The sequence below is a fragment of the Pseudorasbora parva genome, chromosome 12 (genome assembly GCF_024679245.1).
Source record: "Pseudorasbora parva isolate DD20220531a chromosome 12, ASM2467924v1, whole genome shotgun sequence".
Lineage (NCBI taxonomy): Eukaryota > Metazoa > Chordata > Actinopteri > Cypriniformes > Gobionidae > Pseudorasbora > Pseudorasbora parva.
In genome coordinates, this window is record NC_090183.1 from 34888620 (window position 1) to 34913198 (window position 24579).

At 37.5% G+C, this 24579-nt stretch overlaps 1 protein-coding gene across 1 annotated transcript; it reads left to right on the forward strand.

The window, feature by feature from the left end:
- Positions 1 to 9328: 9328 nt before the first annotated feature.
- Positions 9329 to 22688, forward strand: stk35l (serine/threonine kinase 35, like). Its single transcript, XM_067459971.1, has 3 exons — positions 9329 to 9979; positions 18193 to 18948; positions 22566 to 22688. Exons 1-2 carry the CDS (start codon positions 9517 to 9519, stop codon positions 18915 to 18917), a joined length of 1188 nt encoding a protein of 395 aa, XP_067316072.1. The 5' UTR covers positions 9329 to 9516; the 3' UTR covers positions 18918 to 18948; positions 22566 to 22688.
- Positions 22689 to 24579: the final 1891 nt, after the last annotated feature.

Genomic DNA, 24579 nt, shown 5'->3' on the forward strand with positions numbered 1-24579 from the left:
CTAAATGAACAGAAACTTAAGGGTCGTTAAAAGGTTAGTTCACCCTAAAATTAAAAATACCCCATGATTTACTCACCCTCAAGCAAGCCTATAGGTGTATAAGACAATCTTCTTTCATACGAACACAATCGGAGTTATATAAAAAATAATATATCATTGCTCTTCAGAGTTTTATAATGGCAGACAGTGAATGGCAGCCCAAAATTTGAAGCCCAAAAAAATGCAACCATCCATTATAAAAGTAATCCACACGGCTCCGGTAGGTTAATAAAGACGTAACGAATTGATGGGTTTGTGTAAGAACAATATCCATATTTAAAACTTCATAAATTAAAATATCTCGCTTCCGCTATATATCAACTAACTAAAAATGCGTAACTTGCACAAAGCGTAACCACCGGAACCATGTGGAGTACGTTTATAATGGATGGATGGATGGCTGGATGGATGGATGGATGGATGCATGGATGGATTATTTAGCTCAACTATTGTTTAAAAATTACTGTATTACTCACTTAAAATGAACTCAAAGTATATTGAAAATTAACATTTATTCATATTTTTAATAAATTAACATAAGTTCAATGAATAATAATGAGCAATACACATTTATGAAATTGATTATTAATACATGTTCACCATTTGATTATTATTGTTGCCTCTAGAATTTATGTGTCTAATTTTTAATTTCCAACCTATTTTGGGTTAATTTTAAGCTAGCTATATAGTAATTTTTTAAACAATAAGGTTAAATAAAACTGTCCTGCATTTTTAGGGGGTACTTACTGAATGAAAATTAAAGTAATAATCGAGTATTCAGTTATGATAAACTATCACAGAGTCTCGCAGTGTTTGTTTGGTATCATGTAAAGAAACACTCAGATCAATTAAAAGCCTCTTAGCTCAAGCAGCCAGAAGGTAAAGGTAATCACTATCTCTAAACACAGCTGCCTCCACTGCCTCTCTCTCTCTCTCTCTCTCTCTCTCTCTCTCTCTCTCTCTCTCTCTCTCTCTCTCTCTCTCTCTCTCTCTCTCTCTCTCTCTCTCTCTCTCTCTCATCGCCATAAACTGTAACTTGCCAGTGTGCTCAATGAATACATGGCAGAAAGCAGAATCAGACTGTGTTGAGTAACCAGTTTCACTCAAAATCATTACAAATGACTCCAATACACCCACATACCTGGTGCTATCAACAGATATAAAACCTCATGTGAACTGAACCTATGTAGAAAGTTTGTGACATTCATATGACGTTAATTGATCATTTTGATTGCGGAAGGTTTTTGGAAACCATATATTTTGCAAGAAGGGGGAACAAAAATGCTGCAGTTGTCATTCATTTACGGTCAGCAGAAGGTCATTGATAGCCTAGAAATCTAATCTGCGAGTATCTAGCAACTCTCAATACACTTCTGAGCTGTAAAATCCAAACTCTGGTCAGGCCAATCACATTGTGTATAGAGTTGGTGGGCGGAGCTTATCCCATCGTGATGGCCGAGTTGCGCTTGCGTGCTTCTAGTAAACACAGTCTTTCTTAAAAAGGTAAGATGTGTTCGGAGTTTTGCCGACCGCTTCCCCTTCGTTGCTCTGGTTGGTTGTAGCGGGAGTTTGAACGACAACCATTTTCGCGTGCATATTATACGCACTTTATGGCGTATTATACATACGAACCCACTACCCTAAACCTACCCAAGAGAGTGTGTCATATATACGCCATAAAGTGCGTATCATATGCACGCGAAAAACAGCGTAGAATAGAATATTTAAACAGCTGCATAGTGAAACTGTTTACAATGACACTGTCATTGTACAAAACACTGCTTAATTAGAAAGGCAGTCTGATGTAAACACTGTTAACTACGGTCACTAGCATATAAACTTCAAACTAAATTGTACTTGCATGTAGGAGTTGTATGTTTAATCGCATTAAAAGACAACCAATGGCTGTGTAATGTATGCATCTGCATTTGAAACGCACAATTTTTCTAAACCCTATAATGCCTGCTCTGATTTTCTCTCTTAATGAACCACTTTTGCTGTTCCTTTGAAGAGAAGAGATTTGACCTGGAGCATTAAACACTGTTATCCCTTTCTGCTCTACATCATCAACCTGTTAAATGATCCTCCAGTTGCTAAGAACACTCTATATTTGGACATGTACTTTTCCATTATTTTACTGAAACCTTTATCCCCAAAAAGATTAGAATATTCACCGATCAGGCATAACATAATAACCCATGACAAGTGACAGGTGAAGTGAATAACTGATTATCTCTTCATCACAGCACCTGTTAGTGAGTGGGATATATTAGGCAGCAAGTTAACATTTTGGGATTTGAGCAAGTTTGACAAGGACCACATTGTGAAGCTGTCTGAATCTTTCTTTGAATAGGAGATCATTTTATACACCCATGTATTCTGGAATTTCCATGTAAACCTCACACCATGTGACAGATTTTCCTCTTTTGACAGACTTCCTGATTATGACAATAGATGATGAGAGGTTTCTATGGCAACCATAATGCTTGTACACTCACCTGCCTCAACCCTCCCACAGCAACAAACATGAACCCATCACAGGAATTCATTTCAGCGAGGCTGATTATAAGGCTTTGAAATATATTGGATTTCACAACACAATTAATATTTCAATTAAAATGAGATTATAGGAGACTTTCACATGAAAGGATTGTGACTTCTAAAAAGAAACATATATCATACTGTGTGTGCTTGTCTAATAAATATATGTTGAAATTTTGCATTACGTATATATTCACACTCCTACATATATAATACAGTTTTTTTTGAACTGCTTAAACACGAAATTTGTCACAGAATTTCTGAAACCTGACACCAGAACCACACATCAAATCTGCAAAACCTTACACCAAATCTCTGCCTCCAACTCAGTTTTCAAATTCATAAAATACTTTTTTCAAAACACAAACACCCAATTCTCTATGTAACACACAAACATCTATGAGGAATTATTTCCTTTTCCAAACACAACCAATCAAAATAATACACTAATTCATCAGTGCCTCACAAAAACGACTCGCAAGAAATTGTGTTCTTTACTGTATTCTAAAGAATATTCTTTTGGTTTACACATGTTTGCTTTTGTTGTATGCTACTGTATACAACAGTAATGCTTGGCCTAATCAATAGTTTTTTGGAAGAAAAAAAAAATTCTGTTTCTACATTGTTCACACTGTATTTGTTACCCCTCTCAGCAGATGACTTTCACTGTAGAACATTATATTGAAATGTAGATATAAACCTATGAAAGACCAAATAGCTTTAGCTTTAGAACAACAGTGTTTACATGGTATATCCAAAAATTACTATAATGAAAGAAGTGTTTGCCATTTGATGGAAATGCCGCATTCTGACAAATGTTTATAGCCTCAGTGTTACATTTTAAAGATGTGAGGCATTTTGCATTTTGTGTGTGCAGTTTTGGGAATTGTGTGTAGTTTTGAAAAAAGGAGACCTATAGGAGACCAAAACTGTAATTGTATCAAGGAGTCAAAAATTAAAAATACAAATGTATGTATAAATCATGTTGAAACTTGCAATGTGTTTTTTGACTCTTTTTAATACCAACCGACCCTCTTGTAATGATATAAGTAAAAAACAATGATGAGATTAATGTAATCATGCCAATCACTCTGCATTTCAAATGCAAGGGGAGAGTAATTGCAATGAAGTGGTGTGTGTGTGTGTGTGTGTGTGTGTGTGTGTGTGTGTGTGTGTGTGTGTGTGTGTGTGTGTGTGTGTGTGTGTGTGTGTGTGTGTGTGTGTGTGTGTGTGTGTGTGTGTGTGTGTGTGTGTGTGTGTGTGTGTGTGTGTGTGTGTGTGTAGTAAGCCTAATCCTAGCCACCAGCGTCAAGCCTTTCTCTTCTTGTTGTGTCCTGATTACTCCTACATTGATTGGGTTTTTGAACAGTCTCTCAAATTCAAGTGTTGGACAGAGGCAAGAGCAATGTCAGATCTCTTAATATCCGCTCGCTCGGCATCACATCTTTGCATTATTACAGCAATCTGAACAACAATAATAACCTTTATTTATAACAAACAATTGTGAAATTCTTGACTCTTTTCCTGACCGACAGTTCAGTATGTTAATATCAAGTGAGTAAATCTTCAAATCTTTGATCTTCACCATAAGCTTTTTGATCTTAAAGGGATAGTTCACCTAAAAATGATATTTCTGTCATTAATTAATTATGTCATTTCAAACCTGTAAGACCTTCGTTCATCTTCGGAACACAAATTAAGATATTTTTTATGAAATCCCAGAGCTCTCTGACCTCTCCCAATATAATTGACATTTTAAAGGTCTATAAAGGTATTCAAAAGTCCATGTGACTCCAGTGGTTCAACCTTTATTTTATGAAGCGACAAGAATACTTTGCAAACAAAACTAATGACTTTTTTAAACAATTTTGTTCTAGCCTGTACCAGTCTCCTATAGATCTACGGCCAGTGCGGCCAATGCTGTTCACGTGAAATGACTATGAAATTGTTGAATAAAGTCATTATTTTTGTCTGTTTTTGCACACAAAATTTCTCATATTCTCGTCACTTCATAACTTTAAGGTTGAACCACTATAGCCACATGGACTATTTTAACAATGTTTTTAATACCTTTCAGGACCTTGAAAGTGGTAATTAAATTCCTGGAGGGCTCAGAGAGCTCTCAGATTTCATCAAAAATATCTTATTTTCTTATATCCGGTTACACTTTTGGTAAACTTAAGTGTTACCAAATGTCCTTAAGATTATTAAAATGCTCTTCATTCTAAGAAAATAAAATGGTTATTTTATGATGGCTACACAAATTTTAACACTGATTTTGACCAGATTTGCACTCCCCATGATTATTTAGTAATGCTAATGTATTTAAATGAAGTATGTATGAGAGAATATGTATTACTATTATTATGACATTAGACAATTTTAATTCATTTTATTACTCAAGAGGTTAGTGTTAAAAAGAAAAACCAAACAAACAAAATGTAGCTGCCCTTTTCAATTGTTAAGTTGCCATGGCAGCCACACAAAACCATTGAGGGCTGCACCCTATTGCCCACTTCAGAGCTGTTGTACCACACACTCATTTTCTAAACCACTTGTTCTCAGTGGATTCTGTCTTCAAGGCTACACAACACACACAGCAGCCAAATGCTTCCAATGTCTCTGCATTTTAATGTCTCACACATAATATGATGCATGTTCTTTCCTATAGAGATGCAAAGCATTGAGGTTGCACCAATTTAGAGCTGTTGTACTTGCATCATTTTGCATAATTACACATATTAGCCATAGCTGTGAAAAAAACAACAACAACCTTGGATTCCTTATTAGTGATGAAAAATATCTTCCAAACACATTCATGTTCACTGCAGGGAAGTCCCATTTTATATACCTTTGATTATATAATTTAAGTTTGCTTTTAAAACTTGATTTCTTTAGTGTAATCTTACAAGTATTTATTATTTATATGTTAATAATAGGTTCATTCATCAATTACATTCAGAAAATGTACAGTGCAAAATAACATCACTGCCATCTACAGGATAGCCTACTCTGCAAAAAAAATAAAAACACATGGAAGCAATCTACAAACTAGCCTACACCTAGATTTTTTTTTAATTATTGGGGCCAATTCACATTACCCCTCTTTATAAAATGTTTAATTTAAACATAAAGCTGATATTCACGTCTTGACTATAACAAATCATACAATAATGTAATTTTAGCTTTTTAATTATTATTCAATTATACACTTTTTAAAAATGCTGGGTTAAAAACAACCCAAGCTGGGTTGAAAACGGACAGACCCAGAAATTGGGTTGTTTGAATGGGTCTATTCACTAGGTTCAAACAACCCAATTTCTGGGTTTGTCCATATTCAATACAACTTCGGTTGTTTTTAACCCAGCATTTTTTAGAGTGCAGTAAATTATAGTAATTTCTTATAAGAATTCTTATTATAGTAAATTCTTATAAAGTTTGTACTTTAATTTACAGTAAGTAACAGCATACTTGCAGTAATAATTTTGTTAACACCTTTTTAGCATAGATTTTGATTGATTTGTTACTTCTTAATTTTTCAGTTTTATTTATTTATTTATTTTGTTGTTGATTGATTTAAATCTGTAGCACTTTGAGATTTTGTTTAATATAAAGTGCGTTAAAATTTATTATTATTAGTAAGATAAGGCAACTACAGGTCCTTCTCAAAAAATTAGCATAGTGTGATAAAGTTCATTATTTTCCATAATGTAATGATATAAATTAAACTTTCATATATTTTAGATTCATTGCACACCAACTGAAATATTTCAGGTCTTTTATTGTTTTAATACTGATGATTTTGGCATACAGCTCATGAAAACCCAAAAATCAGATCTCAAAAAATGTGCATATTTCATCCAACCAATAAAAGAAAAGTGTTTTTATTACAAAAAAAGTCAACCTTCAAATAATTATGTTCAGTTATGCACTCAATGCTTGGTCGGGAATCCTTTTGCAGAAATGACTGCTTCAATGCGGCGTGGCATGGAGCCGATCAGCCTGTGGCACTGCTGAGGTGTTATGGAGGCCCAGGATGCTTCGATAGCGGCCTTAAGCTCATCCAGAGTGTTGGGTCTTGCGTCTCTCAACTTTCTCTTCACAATATCCCACAGAATCTTTTTTTTTTTTTTAAATCTCTAAATCTCCTATTGGCCATCTCAATCATTTTGACATTGACAAGCGTTAGACAGCTCACCGGAGTGGCATGGCAACTGCCCTCCTAAGAAAAAGCTTTGGCAGATTTGCCACCCCAGAGTTATCTCAGTATAAAATATAAATGTAGTGTTGGGGTTTGGGTTTGTGTTTGGGTTTGGGTTAAAAAAAAAAAAAGTGTTGGGGCATGAAAGGGGGACTGTGCAGCCTACCCCATTGGAGAGCCCATAACATCTCCCCTAATGGAATTCAATTTCTAAAGCATATTTTAAATTTAAAATTGCAAAATTTGACTTAAAAAAAAACTTGTGTAGTTTGCATTACTGAATTACTGCTGGCCATTTAACATTTATTTAGTTTAAAAAGTCTGAATTTGGATGTTTGGATATACTACAAGTACTCATCCCCCGCAGAACTGGGCATCAGTTTATTGATATTTAATGATATCAATTAAAACCAGTAGGTGGAGCAAGAGACTGCTGTTCCCACTGATTTACATCTTTAACATTAGCCAAAATGCATTTCTTTAATCGTCTTTTCTTTCATCAGACCATTGTTAACTTGAACATTTACAGTCATTTAATTGCAAATAGATAAAATACAAATGTACCTATTACGGAAGTAAAATAGATTGTAATTGTGAATGCCATGTTCAAAAAAGGGAAAATTAAAATGCTGTCATTATTTACTCACCATCAAGTTGTTCTGAACCTGTATGAATTTCAGTCTTCTGCTGAACACAAAAGATATTTTGAAGAATGTTGGTATCGTTAACATAGAGTTAATGGGCCCCATTGTATTGTCCCCCATACTATGGAAATCAATGGGGTCCAGCAACTCTTTGGTTATCCATATTCTTCGAAATATGTATTTTTTTGGTTTAACAGAAGAGTGTTTTGTGTTTTTTGTGTGTTTATGTGTGTGTGTGCGTGTGGCCTGGTAATCCCTACGTTATGGGGACAAAATGTCCCCACAAAGATGGCAATATCCGAAATCCTTGTCCTTGTGGGGACATTTTTAGGTCCCCATGAGGAAAACATCTTATAAATCATACAGAAGGAGTTTTTTTGAGAAAGTAAAAATGCAGAATGTTTCCTGTGATGGGTAGGTTTAGGGGCAGGGGCTGTATAGGGAGATAGGATGTACAGTTTGTACAGTATGATATCCATTACGCCTATGGAAAGTCCCCATAAAACATGGAAACACGACATGTGTGTGTGTGTGTGTGTGTGTGTGTGTGTGTGTGTGTGTGTGTGTGTGTGTGTGTGTGTGTAAAGAACAAACATCATTTAAATAAAAATATATAATTTAAAAACCTGCATTCTCATTAGGAGCAAGCTGGAAGTTTCCAAAAGAAGCAGCTTTGCTTATCTAACCCATTATAAAGTGCATCAGATTTCCTCGACTGACAAACAAAACATTTGCCCAAGCAGTGAGCCATTGATGTTGGCAGTGTTTTCAGACATGCCCTCATGCCTGTATGTAAATGTGGATGAGTGATGACATTTGAGGTCATTTTTGAGATCTATTTCAGGATTTTTTGTATGCAGGTGCACATAAACATTTAACAATATAAGAGACAGAGACAGACGATGTTTGTTTATTCTAAAAGGAGAATGAGCTCAACATACATCACCTCGTAATGCTGTCATCTTATGCAATCCATGCTACATGCTTGCTTCTTGTTACATTCTTACAACCTACAAAAAATGTTCAGTAAAAATTATAAACTTTAAAAAGGTGTGGTCAAGAAGACTTTGATAATGTAGGCCTATTCATTCACTAATGCAAACGGGGCCTCAATTGTCACATATATTTAACTTTTTAATTTTATGATTATACATTTTACACGAAAGAATTGATCGTTTTAATTTATGTTCGACTGATGGGAAGGCTCATACATACATAGCTCATAAGCCTGAGATGCTCTCCATCGTGTCTGACCACGTGTGTTCGCAAACTGTAGAGAGCACATGCACGTCAATGCTGGAAGGACTAAACCATTCTAATCCACAAACACGGGTGGCAACAGCCCACCGATGTATTTAGGGACAGTCTAATCCTTGATGACATTAAATGAGGGGAAAACCATCATCTTATTAATGTTGTACGTTCCCTCTGTATTTTTGAATGTGTATTGGTCAATGAGATAAGTTGTTTATTTATAAATGAATATTACAAAATGTGGTAGAGTCAAAAATATCTGTCGATGTTCAGGTCAAATGGAGTAACCTAACTTCTGACATTTTTTAAAAATATAAATATAAATAGATTTTATATATTTATAAAAACATTTTTTTGTTTAAATTGTTTTTAAATTATAAAACTATGCTTGCAAATTGTTGGTTTTATGTAGCCCGGCCTGTGTAAATGATATACACGTACATTTTCAAAAGCATGAAACTAACATAAATAAAAAAGAAATAAAAAAAAAGTTATTTTTATTTAAAATACATGATTAATTGCGCAAGAGGTTTCATGTTTCGAATTTTGTATTTCAACAACACACTAAAAGCCAAAAGAGGCGTTTAAATTGTACGCGTGTCCTCATAGGTCAGGAATCCCCCCACTACATGAAAGTGGGATGATCCAGTCAAGTTCTCACTTCATTCAAGGTTCATTCAGTTCAGGCTAGAAGCTCGACTGTGAATCACGATACCCACTGTACGAAAAAAATGCAGATGTCAACGAGTTTTTAAAAGCTGCTGAACGTCCTTAATACATAGAAATATGAACGCGGAACTTATTTCCCAACGCACGCACAAAACGTGAGGAGGCGTGATGGATGGAAAGGACAGAGAGCGGCAACGGACACGGAACGCTTGCAAAAGAACCGAAAGCGCCAGTGTCCTGCGCTCGCTCAGCGTCGACAACATAGACGACAATGAGACAATGGGAGACGAGTTGGACTTGGGTAAACATGGTAGTCTTGAACGGCGGCTTTTTGCACCGCGGTACAGCTTGCTTCGTGAAGTTGGCAGAGGTAGTTATGGCGTTGTGTACGAAGCCATTGCCCGTAAATCAGGTGCGAAAGTGGCGGTGAAGAAGCTGCGCTGTGACGCGCCTGAGAATGTGGAGTTGGCGCTGGCGGAGTTTTGGGCTTTGACCAGTCTGGAAAAACGCCATGAGAATGTTGTGCAGCTGGAAGAGTGTGTGCTCCAGAGAAACGGGATGGCCCAGAAAATGAGCCACGGCAATAAGCGTTCAAAGCAGTATTTGAGGTTGGTGGAGACCTCGTTGAAAGGTAAGATGTTTTTTTTCAAGCACTGGCGTTTTAACAATTGTTCTAGAAGGTCAGCGCTGGAAGAATGTTTTTTCACGAGCAAACAATAGGTTTGTTTTGTGACAGTTCATTAATTTTGTTGCACTGACATATTGGTCTTTGGAAATCAGAATAATGTCAATAGTTTGAATCGTCTTTTTATTTTAATCAAACAGAACTGGTTAGAATCCATTGTTTGGCAATGAGTCATGGCGGTCCATGATGACACCGGACGTTTATAATGCGCATGTCTGTTCTACATTAAGATTGTTTACATTTTATGTAAGAATGTGTGCAAATGTCGGTCAGATTTGCCCTCCCCCACCCTCCTCCTCTCGGTTATGAAACTCTTGAGTTTGGGGGTGGGGGAGGTGGTGGTGTCGGGGTCAAACCTCCTTCCAGGCTACAACAATGAAGGAAGTTAGGTTCCTTACATGACAACTGTGTAAATTATCTTACAAATGAAAAAGAGACCGCGGTAATTTAGTACTGATACTAGATTCCAATTTGATCCCATTCATCCTAATGTGTTGGGCTGTGTTCTTTGTGTTGACTGCATTCAAATGTAGATCTTATGAATCATCATGTAGGTTTTTGTACTGTATAATGTGTTTCGAGAGGCATTTTTATCTGGAAGCTGTTGCCTGTTGGTCTAGTCTTTTTTCACATGGAAGTGAAAGGAGAAAGAGATGCTTGTATATTAACTTCAATATACTATAAACTGTAAATACATAATTTAAGTGCTTCAAAAGTATAGTCTATAATGGAAAAACAAGACAGTGGGCATGAAATTGCACTTTGTTTAAATGAAGTAACCTAGATAGTTTTTAGATAGTGATTATAAAATGGGGGTCTCATTGTCAAGTGTTGCTATACTAAACAGTTTTAAATTGTATGAAAGGTGTACATTTTGTTTATAAAAACAAAGTCTTTAAGAACACATGGACCAAGTAAAACCCAAAACAGGAAGACGAGACCATAAAAACAACCTTTTATTAAAGGAGGGGTGAAATGCTGTTTCATGCATACTAAACTTTTTACACCTTTAAAGACTTGGATTCCCATCCTAAACATAGACAAAGTTTCAAAAACTAATGTTGGACGTTTGATGGAGTATTTCTGTGTTAAAAATACTCCTTCCGGTTTCTCACAAGTTTCGGCGAGTTTTTTTCGAGTATGGTTCTACTTGACGTTAAATAGATCGAAAGGTCCTTGTATGGGCTGTACGGGCTCTTCTCCCGGTAGGGTGCGCGCGCGCGTAACTAGAGGGAGAGAGAGGAAATGCACACCGTAAACAGTCTCTCAGGTGCAGATCCAGTCGTCCGTGAACACTTATGACGCGCCGCGCTCCGGGAAGGCAGCGCTGCATTTGAACCAATTTGAACGCAGAAATGACGGGAAGCTTCAAGGCATCGCTTCAGTCGCGTCGCGAGTGGATTTCCACGGTCACTGCTGTCACAGGACCTCACCAAATCATACCAAAGAAGTGTGTTTTTGACAGAGCGGTCCCAGCGATAAAGGTTCGGTCCTGCTTTGGAAGCAGCCGGTGAGTAAATCAACTTCAAATGTCTCTGCTATTGGCTACCGTCGCATGAGTAAACATCAGTAAAAGATACGCGTGCTTCGTCATTCAAATGCGCTAACGGTTACTCCATTGTTGTTCTGTATAACACTAGTCTGACTCTGACGTGCAAAACCGTTTTGCTTGCTACCTCTAAGGTCTAACGTTAGTCACATACAATAGTCCATAAACCGAATCATGTCCTCATAAACTGCGCGTAAAGACACACAAAGGCCCCTAAATACAGTACATGCCACAGAGACGGACATCCTGATGTTGCCGTTTCTCCTGTTCAATTTATTTCAGCCTCAGATTTGATTGGGGATCATTATCTGTATTAGCTGAGATAGCGATGGGTTTCTCCACGCTTGAGGACATCACCGCTTTGTGCACATTCGTCATTCTTTAGCTCTGCCCACACGATACGCCTCCAGGCGCTCGGTTTTTTCCGGAAAGACTGGGTACAGCCCATATTTCTTTTATAAATATGATAAAACTAAAGACTTTTCGGAGATATGAAGGATGCAATACTACTCTATAGGTACTCAAGATTGACATGAGATTGACTGAAACTGAGTGTTTCACCCCCCCTTTAAAGGTGCACTATGTAACTTTTCCGTCCGCTAGAGGTCACCTATTCAAAACAAAGGCATAGATTGATGATGCCACGTTTGAGCGCAGAATCTTGGGACATGTGGTCTTCACCTCACAGCCGGTGGAAAAAAATCGGGATAGGACTCCAGCAGAAATCATGTTCATGGATGCGTTTAGTAATGTTTCTCATGGGCGTCGGAACCATTGTGTGTGGGTGGGACAAGACCCACCCACTTTTTAAGACCAATGATATTGGACCCACTCACTTTTATCGTCTCTAATTCAGCACATGTCTGTTTACCTTGACTACCCCTTAACCGAGAAACTTATTATTAAACACATGTTAAACGCTTTATTTCCCCTTTTCTAATATTTTCTCTCTTTTTTTTAAAAATAAATACCTTTCCGATCTGATATGTGATGGGGAAAGGGAGTAGAGCGAGTGTGGCAAAAGGCGGATTCGAACCTATGCTCGATTTGCGTCAACTTGATGCCATGCGTCTTACCACTACTCCATAGCCACGGTAAATAATTCAGTGATTTCTGTAATTTTGTCTTCCCCAATCAAACGTTTAGTAAACGGCCCTTTTTCTGTCTGGACACGGAGCATAAAAAACATGCAACTTAATCATTATCATTATCTGTGAAACAGTTGATTTCTATGGCAGTTAAATGAATATAGCCTTTTAATTAGACTATTGGTACTAGTTTGAGGTCTTTTTTGGTATAGGAAAGGAAAGGGATATGGCCTCAAACGCACCACAATGCAGGAAATCACATCTATGAAATCATTTTTTTCGGCGGAGGAACCCCAGACCCCCCACAAAACAATTTCCCCACCTATTATATTTTGCCTTAGCCACTACTGACCCACCCACTTTTTATTTGCTTCCGACGCCCATGACATTACTGTAGTATGAAGTGACGCATGCCTCGCAAACAGCGGCACTTTTATTATTCCACAGTCGCTGGCGCCATTTTCACTTTTTCGGTTATGAGTATGAGGTAACGCAGCTCTGTTTATCATATTAGATACATCTGAGTGTGTTTAAAATTATGTTACGATGTTACTCTGTGCTTGCTCAACGGCTGCTATGACATTTGTTGCACACCGCTCAGAGTAAAGCGTGAAACCGAGGGTAATGCAGATATGACGCAATCGACAGGTGATGCCCTCACACATCCTGGTTCATTGGTTAAAATAGCAATTTTCTCACGATTTACAAATAGTTGGACAAAATATATAACACTGGCCTAGTGGTTTTTGGATATTTTACTGAAAATGGTTTACATGGTGCTGCTGTGAAATGAATAGGATTGGGTATCGTTTGGGTTTTTTGCAATACCGGTAGTTTTAAAATGGTACCGGTCCCTGAACCGATACATAAAAAAAAGAGCCACAAAACAGCGGTGGATGACATTAAAGAATGGCTTTTTATTTTTCAACTCTTTAAATTGAACAATTTATTACATGTTTAAAGTATACTTAAATATATAAATATGAATAGATACGAAACACAATTGACTTAAAATCACAGTAAAACCTAACCCAACTACAAAAGGCCTTATTTAACACTAAATAACAGTTACAGTACTAATAAAAACAGTAGTCTGTATTCTTGGTCTGCTACAAACCAGCTTCAGTTCAGCATTATTTTGCAGAAATATGACCATATTCTCTGGCTAAATATTTTAGAATGCATCGCCTTATTGTTTCTTATTGCGCTGTATTGGTTTGATTTTTATATATATATATATATTCACAAACTTGTTACTATGTCATGAACTCTGATATTCTGATTTTCAAATATGTGTAAGTGAATGTGTTTTGTCATTTAAAACCCTTATAATGATCATGTTAGTTGATCTATAATGCGCGATGGGTGCCACCATATTATTTTGCGCCCCAGAGAATCGGATCTTTTGGATTTACATCTCGTAAATTCATCCACAGCTCACGAAATACATGAAATTAAGTGGCCAGTGAACTCAGAGAAGAATAGAGTAAACTGTATAGTAACTTATATAATGTGTATCTGATATGGGGGAAAAAAAACAGTCAAATTATAACTGTCTGAAAGGATTGATATTGCTGCTATAGACATCAATGTGTGTGTTTGCAAGTGTTTATGTGCATCTAAATGTCTGAAACCTAAATCAACATTATGTGGTTAAAAACATTGAGTAGGTGTGATATGTGATGAGCTCTGAGCGAGTCTGTCTCTCTGGCTCAGCACCAGCCAAAGCGTGAAAGCACAGAAATGAGGAACCGAAATCTGCGTTCGGATTGGATCCGGTACATACCGGTTATATAGATACCGGTGCTATATTGGCACCGGGTTTTGGTACTCAACCCTAAAAATGAACATCAAACAAGGGAAAGAGACCCCCGAATGAACTCTGGTGCGATTTGAATAATATATAAATGCAACACAGACCAAAGACATGTAAAAGAACCAAAAACAGTATACTTGTTTATTTTTCGTCATAGTCGCAATGTTACCTATCACAGTTCGGTACAGGCATCAGAAACACATCTCCTTGCAGCAGAACTTAGTTTGTGTGTGTGACTGAGGGATTCCTGCTGATGTTTTGACTCCTTCACACATTTTATAAGCTCGTGTTCTCAGCTGGTCAAAATACCATCATATGTAGCACGAATACGAATACTCAATGAATACATTGAATACTCAGCACGCAGCATTGTGTTGGATGTTCGGTAAGTTCGTCTCAAAATAGGCGATACGTCATAAAAGCTGACCAATCAGGTAGTGCACAGATCCCTATATGCCTTTGTCATTGTTTACTATAGTTGTGATCAACAGTTAGAAATTCCCAAGAGAGTTTGCTATGGGAGAATACTATACCGGAAGCTTGCGTATCATTGACATTTAGCTGAAATATATGGACAGTTGAGTTTTATGTAGACCAAGTCTACATGCTTAGAGACCATTCAATAAAATATACACTCATACGAAATGAAGACCACATCAAAGTCGTTTTCTTGAAAAAGCTGTTTTATTTTACATGAGCAGGTTGCACGGCACGTCATGTTGACATCGTCTGACCAGCCACGTCATGCATTGATAGTTACTAAACACGATAACAGAAAAAGAACAATGTTTTCTGATAGTGTTTTCAGACTGTACTTGAGGCTGTTTGCAAATGCAAAACAAATTGCATACATCCAGGCTGATGCTTGGTAACAAATTTTAAAACCACTGAAACTTTGGGAGGAATTATAGTCAGCTAACCCTAAACTTGAGCGCACATTTAAAGGGATAGTTCAGCCAAAAGGAAAAGTTGTCATTAATTCCTCACACTCATGTCGTCTTTAGGACACACATTAAGATATTTTTAATAAAATATGAGAAATTTTTGTACCTTCCATTGACAGCTATACGCAACTGACACTTTGACACTTCAAGTTCATAAAGACATACAAGACATCTGTATGAATTGAGCTGTTTAGTCAAAAATTTCTGAAGAAACACGATCGCTTTATATGATAACTGATTTCGTTTTATTCAAATTTAAACATTGATGGAACACTGCCAATAATCCTTTTTGGCCATCTTTTGTTTTTATTTTATTTTTATAGTGTGAGCATTCAAGTCTCAGCTCGACCATCGGACCGCATAGTGTGCTGCTGTGAGCAGATAAATTGCATGTGATTTACTCGTACAGTGAGTTGGTATTTAACAAAAAACATTGCAGTGTATGCCCAGCCTTAAGCCCCTTTCACACTGCGATTCCGGCAAATACACGGATAATGCGACCCGGCATTTGTTCTCGGGCGGCTAGATTTGGTCCATTCACACTGCCAGCAAAATACCGTAATATGTGCGCTTTCACACACAACCCGTAACGGTGCCGGGTCGAGTAGACACGTGACATCCGGATGTGACGTATTATGGCGAGCGATCTCAGCTTCAGCGCGGGTAGTAAGGAGCTCCGTGGTCTTGACTTGAGTAAGGAAGCTTGCCCAGTTTGTGCATGTTTCTTTTGTATACAAACACTCTCTGCGTTTAAAACACTGACTAGCTCTTCTGGCACTGCAGGGTTTTATTATTGAAAAAAAGAAGCTCTAGGAGTTGCACGATCTACGTACACGTTGCGGCATTAGTTTTGGCTTTTGTTCACATAGCGCTCGTTCCGGGTCGAATCCCGTAATATTACTAGGTCCCCGACCCGGGTTCAATTCGGTAATCAATTCCGGGACATGGTTGCTTTCACACAGAAGGCGACCATGCAATGTTCTGGGAATATTGCGGGTCCGACGTGCAGTGTGAAAGAGGCTTTAGACTGTTTTGTGCACACTTTCCTTTGAAAAATATCTGCTGTGTGTGTGATTTATTTTAGTGAATGTTTTATTTATATTTACAGCAGCATGTGCAGATTCAGATCATGCTTGCTCAACAGAACCAGGGGAAGGGATAAAAATATAACGCATGAAAGCACAGGACCACGTTTATTATTACACTAAGGCACTTTGGCTTGTATCAGGGAATACAAGTCAGTCTTTGTTGCTCATATGGGAGCTAGTCCAGTCTTGTGAGAAGAAACCTAAATAGCTTCAAACTGGTTCTACAGCAATTCAGCCTCTGAAACTCATGACAAAGCAATTCTTCCTTTAACTCTTTCCATTGCATTAAACAGGATGGTTCACCCAAAAATGAAAATTCTGTCATTTATTCACCCATTTACTCAGTTGTTCCAAACCTATATAAATGTCTTTGTTCTGCTGAACACAAAGGAAGATATTTGGAAGAATGTTTGTAACCAAGCAGATCCAAGCAACCATTGACTACCATAGTATTTTTCCCTACTATGGTAGTCAATGGTTTCTTGTAGCTGCTTGACTGGTGCTCTCATTCTCTCACATTTTAAAATGTTTACTTTGATGTTATGTGCAAGGTTTTCCCACAGTTTTTGTTTTTGTGTTGATGGTTTTTTTTTTTCCTAAAGCAGAAGGTTGAGGCATAACATCGAAGGGCTTAAGTTTTCCTCGAAGCCCCTTTAAGACATGGGCTTTTACACGATCAGTTGACTGTGGAAAAACTGTGAGAAAAATTAAGCAATAAAAGTTAAAATGTTGAGGAAGGTTAACACAACAGGACAGATCAATATTGATACAATCCACATTTATAAAATTTATAAAGTTATTACCAAAACATTGTTTACTATAGTTGTGCTCAACAGTTAGAAATGAACAAGAGAGTTTGCTATGGGAGAATACTATACCGGAAGCTTGCGTATAATTGACATTTAGCTGAAATATATGGGCATTTTTATTTAATGGACTCTAATGCTGCTTTCACGTGCTATCGGAAATGTGTAATTCCCATTTCCAAAATCGTAATTACGAGCTCATTGCATTAAAGTGAGTGACTTCCAAGGCTGTTCGTGTGCAATTTTTTACTAGGAAACTCATATTTACTATAATTCTGATAGCAAGTGAAGGCCGTATAATGCTTAGAGTCCATCAAATAAAATATACACTCATACGAGATGAAGACCCCATCATAGTCATTTTCTTGAAAAGTGACTTGAAGTTGACGCGGCCATATTCATAATACTCTGGGCAGCTTTTACCAGCCTAAAACTGTGAAGTGAAACTACACAGCCATATTGAGTTGTACAATTTCTCCCATTCATCTATGAGTGGACCCTCTTTTGTACAGGCACATTGTAATACCTGCTATTAGTCAAAAGCATGTGATAAAAGGAATGTTTTCATCAATATTTTAGGTCTGTTTTCGCAGAATTTTAATTGCAACTTGAAGGAAGGAGTGCATTCAAATCTAAATCATGCGCTAAAAGTCAACTATTTCTAGTTTAAACCATTTATGTTGAATTGTGAGTAATTTGATATTTCTGTTATTAATCAGTGATTGAGTTGGTTCTGCAAAAGTGGCATAATCCTCACCATTGAAATGGTGATTCCCATTGTTTAATGCACATGTTAACTGATTTGAACACCTCCAAAAGATTCAAATTCAAGTATGTTAATCTCTAGATGTTTTTTGTGTACTTTCAGGTGAGCGTGTATTGTCATGTCCTGATGAGCCCTGCTACCTTTGGTTTGTAATGGAGTTCTGCGAGGGAGGGGATCTGAATCAGTTCATCCTGTCCCGTCAGCCCGATCCCTGCACCAATGCTAGCTTCATGATGCAGCTGAGCAGTGCTGTGGCATTCCTGCATCAAAACAACATTGTTCACAGAGACCTTAAACCAGATAATATCCTCATTTCACAGCGTTCTGGGACACCCGTGTTGAAAGTAGCTGATTTTGGACTGAGCAAAGTTTGTGCTGGTCTTGCTGCCGGAGTACGGGACTCAGAAGAGGAACGAGAAAAAAACAAGAACGGTGTTAACATTAATAAGTTTTGGCTCTCATCAGCATGCGGCTCTGACTTTTACATGGCACCGGAGGTGTGGGAAGGACATTACACAGCCAAAGCAGACATTTTTGCTCTGGGCATTATCATCTGGGCCATGATCGAGAGAATCACATTTATTGACGCTGAATCGAAGAGGGAACTGCTTGGGACGTATGTGCGACAGGGTTCTGACATAGTCCCGGTTGGAGAGGCGCTTCTGGAGAACCCAAAGATGGTGTTGAGTATTCCCCAGCGCAGACGCTCGCACATGTCCGAGGCGCTCCGGAAACTTCTGCAGGACATGCTGGCCGTCAATCCTCAGGACCGACCAGACGCACTAGAGCTGCACAGCCGAATGGGGAAGGTCACATGTGCAGCGTAACCTCGGACCTTTGACCTGAATGCACACACAGGTATGCCTTTGCCAGTGAAGTTTCCGCAAATGTTCCTGAGCCAGTAATCTCAGCTGTAAACAATAACGGTGCAGAAATGTTGTGTATTACTATATTATTTTTCTTAAAGACAAACAGATTTATACATGGGGTGAGCGAGATACCATTAGAAATCATCATCAAGTTTCTTGTAATTTCTTTGTTCTTATTTTATTTCTGACTGTTACCCTTTTTACTTAGGCCTTTATTTAGGCCTATAGGGCTAGTATTATTTTTGTGATGGTAAAGTTGGTATTGCGAATTGTGAAATTTCAATGGCATCCAAAAAACTTGGCATCATAACCTTATTTCCAGTATAAAAAAAAACATTTTGGGGTATATCATTATCCTGAACTCAAATAGATCATATTGTGATACAAGATTTGTCTACCTATTGGCTGATATTGTGTATTAAATAGCTTTTGCCTGTTTTAATATTTAGATCATCATCTAGCACTATAGGTTATAACGATATATTATAGCATTTTAGTGCATTTTAAAGTTGTTAAAAAAGTTGTCCAAGTGTATAACATCCTTGAAAAATGGCAGTGTATAACATCCTTATTAGTGCTGCAACGACGCGTCGACGTCATCGATGACGTCGACTACGGAAATACGTCGACGTTCTGGAAATGCGTCGACGCGTCGTGTCAGACGTTCATCTCGCGTAATGTTGGCTTCTGCTCCTGGTTCTATCACAAAAACCAAGACCGCGAATATCAAAAGTATGGGAATACTTTAAAAAGAGGCCAAACAGTGTTTCCCACACATAGACTAATTTGTGGCGGACTGCCACATAATCAATAACGGCCGCCACATTCGTCATTCATTCATTTTTACGCTATTTAAAACGCATACTCGTTTAGCTGCATTTCCTAAAGTTCTCTCTCCGCCCTTTTGCGCGTCTCTTACTCACACACACGCGTTGCATTCGACCGTAAAACAAGGCAGCGCGCGGTCATGGCGCTCATATAATTCTAAACAAACCAGCGCGGTGTCAATCAATACGGACCAGTGTTTCCCAACCGGGATCCCAAGCAAAAGTTGCGGGGACGCACTTACACTTCGGTTTATCTCGCATCTGATGACTAATCTTTAATATGGCTTGTAACTTGAAAATAATGCTGTATGTATGTATGTTTCTGTCAATGGATACACGTGCTGACTCTTCAGGTATGCACTACAACAACAGCGATAATAAAAGAAAAACGTGGGCAAAACGGTCTCTCTTTGTAAACTTTATAAAACGCATGCGAGTGCTGCTGTACGTCCGAATATGAGCAGTCATTTTCACAGTCATCACCCCCGTGTAGCCAGGAGGCTCGAATGAGAAGATCTGTCTTTGTGCACTCAACCCAAAGCGCGCAAATATTGAGTTATCTTTCAAATCCTGTGCTTAAACGGACAAACTCACAAAAAGTATGTCAACATGTCATAGCCTACTCTATGCCTTAAGTGAACTTTATACAGAAAATACGACGACTATCCGTGGGTCTTAAAGGGGCAGTAGCCTTTACTGCTTTCTGTTTAATGTCAAACAAAAGATAAAGACATCACTCTGCTCCTGACTGAATAGCTTTTGTAAGTTTAATAAGGATTATTTTTTACATTTTAAACAGTTAAATGTGTGGTTATTTTACTTTTGATTAGCTACTTCATTCCATTTCTCTACCTAAAAACTAATGTTAGACCTACCTGAAAAGCATTGTTTATTTTATTCTCATCTTTGCTCAATAGTATTTATTTGTGCTGCTGCTTCTATTTAAGTTATCTGTTCTTATTTTCTTTATTTTCATGTGACAGTAGTCCTTTTTCCCCTGAACATAGCAAATACCGAACTGTACTGAAACGTGAACCTAAAACTGTGATACAAAGCGAACTGTGAGCAGTCTGTACTGTTATACCTCTAGCGTAACTTATGTGAGGGGGTGCCACAGAATTGTGAAAAATTTCAAAGGGTAAAAAAATAAGTCGTTAGATTAGTCGACTAATCGAAAAAATAATCGTTAGATTAGTCGACAGAAAAAATAATCGTTAGTTGCAGCTCTAATCCTTATAGTTCATGGTATAAATTATTACTTGCTGCATATCAGCCTGAATTTTAACATTGATATATTGCATATTGCATACTTAAAATCATCATCATCATCATCTGTATTTCCACACAATGTTTCAGGGGTGTGATTTTATTTTGAGGACCATGGTGGAAAAAAAATGATGAGTGAGGTTTTTTTTATTCTTTATTTATACATTTTGGATAACATCTTCATTGTCTGTTTAGCAGCAAATGTCCATAGCAATGCGGGATAAATTGTTATTTGTTGCTGTTTTTTATTTATTACTAGTGTTGTGTGTTATGTTTTGACAGGACTCTATCATGATCTGATTATGTCTAAGACTTTCAGAGAGATCCTGTTTATATGCTAGAAGAGCCTCTTTTGTATTTAAAAGTGCATGCTGGGATAGCTGTTATACAACCACACCCATTCACCACCACCCCTCCTCTAACACTCCCCATCCCTTCTCTCTCGCTCTCTCTCGCTCTCCCTCCCTTTCTTCCATACTCTTTGCCCCGGGGGACAATGCGCATCAGGCAGACCAGGTGACTAGGAGTTGTCCCTAGTCCAAAAATGGAAAAAGAAATTGTTTGGACATGCCACACACAGCACACAACTGATGGTTCCTTGCAGAGACCAGAATTTAGACTGATTGTAGTGATGCATTAGGGATAAACTATATATAGGATTCATTTTAATATCAATGCAATACACATCATTCATTTTCATAGTATCTTTTCATCATTTTCAAGTTGGATTGGTTCAACATGGCATATAAAATGATGTATTTAGGGTTGAATAACAGTCACTGAAATATTATTTGTGTGTTAATGAATACGAAAGGCAGAGGGCTCATGAGTTCTCTAGCCATTATGAGGACATTACAGCTGTCTGCCTCTCCAGTCGTCTTTTGTTGACCATCCCCCTCTCCTACCGTTGCTACATTCAGAGCGGAAAAGAATACTGCACTGAGCCTCTTGGATAATTTGCTCTCAGACAGTGGTGTGTATGTGGGACGTGAGAGAGGGTGGGTTTGCACCCGAAACGGCTCGCGTTTTGTAGTTCGAGTGGCTGCAGCGGGGCTTTAATAGCTATTCCTGACTCAGCACATAGTTTGAGCCACAGGATATGAGGAGGAGGGGTGAGGTCTTCATACTGTATGCAGCTGAGATTAAGCTGCACTCGTACTGACTCATGACTGATAGCCTGCAGTAAAGATGTTTTTGATTCCATCACCCTTTTTTTTTATTTAGTTTGAATGCAATCTAAGATTCAGACCCATTTGAGGCATTATGCAACACCACCAGTCTTCATGACATCACCACTCTGCTGTTTTAGCCCGTCACTCGAGTGATAGAAAATTCATGGCTCTTTTCTTTCTCTTTTTTTTCCTCTTCTTTTTGTGAAGTGTTGTTTTCTCTCCTCCTGAAATATCAGGAATTTAAAAAAAAAATGTTTTGCATAGTAAAAATCCTTATCAAATGTGTGACTGTTTTAAGTTCCAATTGTAATGAATGTTTTTTTTCTCTCCATTCTTTTCAGGTTTTCCCTTTCCACAGAAGCCGAGAAGAGCTTGCATTGCTTGAAAAACTGTGAATCTTCTATTTAATGTGAAGAGTACAAAGTGCTCAACTTGAACATCAATACAAATAGATTTGCAACTGACCTTTCACTCTTTTTTGTTTACAGTAGTGGTTTAAACGAATCATTCAGCAAGCCCAGAAGTGTTCAGCTCAATCATCAGTTACATCACTTAAAGTGAAGCTAACGCTAAAAACAATGTTGTGATACAGTTAATACAATCAAGCTAAAACAAGCAAGCTCAGTCTTTATTAGTCTTACCGAGGAACTAGGACTCTGAAAATGTTCATGGAGCTCTCCTAGTTGTTCATCTTCTCAAAACAATCTTTTATCATATAAAACAGACAACAAAAGTATTTCAGTTATTTTATTTAACGTGTCAGTGATTTTATTTACATTTCTTTGCAGTAGATAGACGCACACTAGATACTTGAATACATTTTGAGCCCAAGCATATGCTCATTACGTCACCAACCAAGTCTCATAGTCTTACACTTGTCCAACCAGTTGGTCTTACTTGAGTTCAAAATTAAACTCCACAGGACTTGATAATATTGATCTTTACTCTATTACTTCACATTAGCTGAAATCATGATGATTAAAGACTAACTTTTAAAACTTGATTATAATTTGCTATTAAAGTGCTCATCTTAAGCCTATGCCCAGTATTGAGATTTTCCCCCTTCTTGAATGCAGATTCATTCTGGTGCCTTGAAGTCTAGTGATGTTGAGAATAATGTTTTTTAGGTTTTTGTTGTGTTTTGCAGCTTTATCTTGTAAACATGCAGTACATTCGCCAAGATTTTAACATTTAAACACTTTATATATTAGGTATGTGCAGTTAAACCATTTAGATGCCATTTTTGCATTGTGTGAGATTTTTTGCCCAAAAAGATTGATTCTGTCCATATAAGGCCACTTATGGAAAACCATGTGAACATCCCTTCTGCACAGATCCACACATACACTTACACAGTTTCACATTTCAGTTTTTTTTTTAACTTGGAAAATAAGGTTATAGATTGATTTATGATTAAAGGGAGCAGTTATTTTGAGTTCCATAAAATAATCTGATTTAGAAAAGTGATATTTCCATTTTGTTTGCTGATTACTTGGAATTGTTCTCAGAAAAAGGATGGGAGCTCTATAGTGGTACCGTTGGACTCTCATCTGTATCCTAAATGCTTTGTAGAGAACAAGTGGTTGTGTCTGTGTGTTTGACTGTTTCCAAGTGTGCTTTTTGCCTGACAGTTTGTGTGCTATAGGTCTACCTCAGCACTCTTGTGTTTTAGTAACTAACTCACTAAATGAACTAGCAGTGCTTTCTGTTTTTGGAGAGTTTTTAATGGTTTTCAGGTGGTTTATTTATATATATTTTTTAATAATAAATCTATAGTGTCAAGTTTTAGTGTCCTTATTCCTCTTTACTTTTCGACTGCTTATTGCTGTCTGCGGTGGAAGAAACTTGAGGCTTGTGAGATCAAGAGTTATTTTATTTTTTGGGATTTGAATCACCCTCAGGTTTAAGGTGTTTTGAGTTGTACTATTCTGAACTGTATGGTTCTTCACTTGGGAACAAAAAGTGTTCTGATACTTTTTTTTTATGTTCGATTTTCATTTTCATTCAGTCGGAAAATGCTTTTTGGTTTTAATGGGAGCATTGTTTCTTTAAAATCCACATTTATTTTCCCGAACGGTATTTGAAATGATTGTATTTTTAATGCGGGCCAGTTAATCCTGGAGAGAGTTGGTAAATGTTTTTACATTTGCTTTATTGTTCTCTCAGTTACTCCTCTTTTCAGTTTGAATGTTTCAGAGGGCAGAAACACAGAGAATTTGTCATAGCAGTCAGACAAACCACATTATTAGACTGCACTTGCACTGAGGAGAGTGAAACGAGCATAATAGAAGCTCACTTCCTGTTGTATCATCTCTTTTACTTTAGTAATGTTTTTCTTTGTATTCCTTGTGGTCC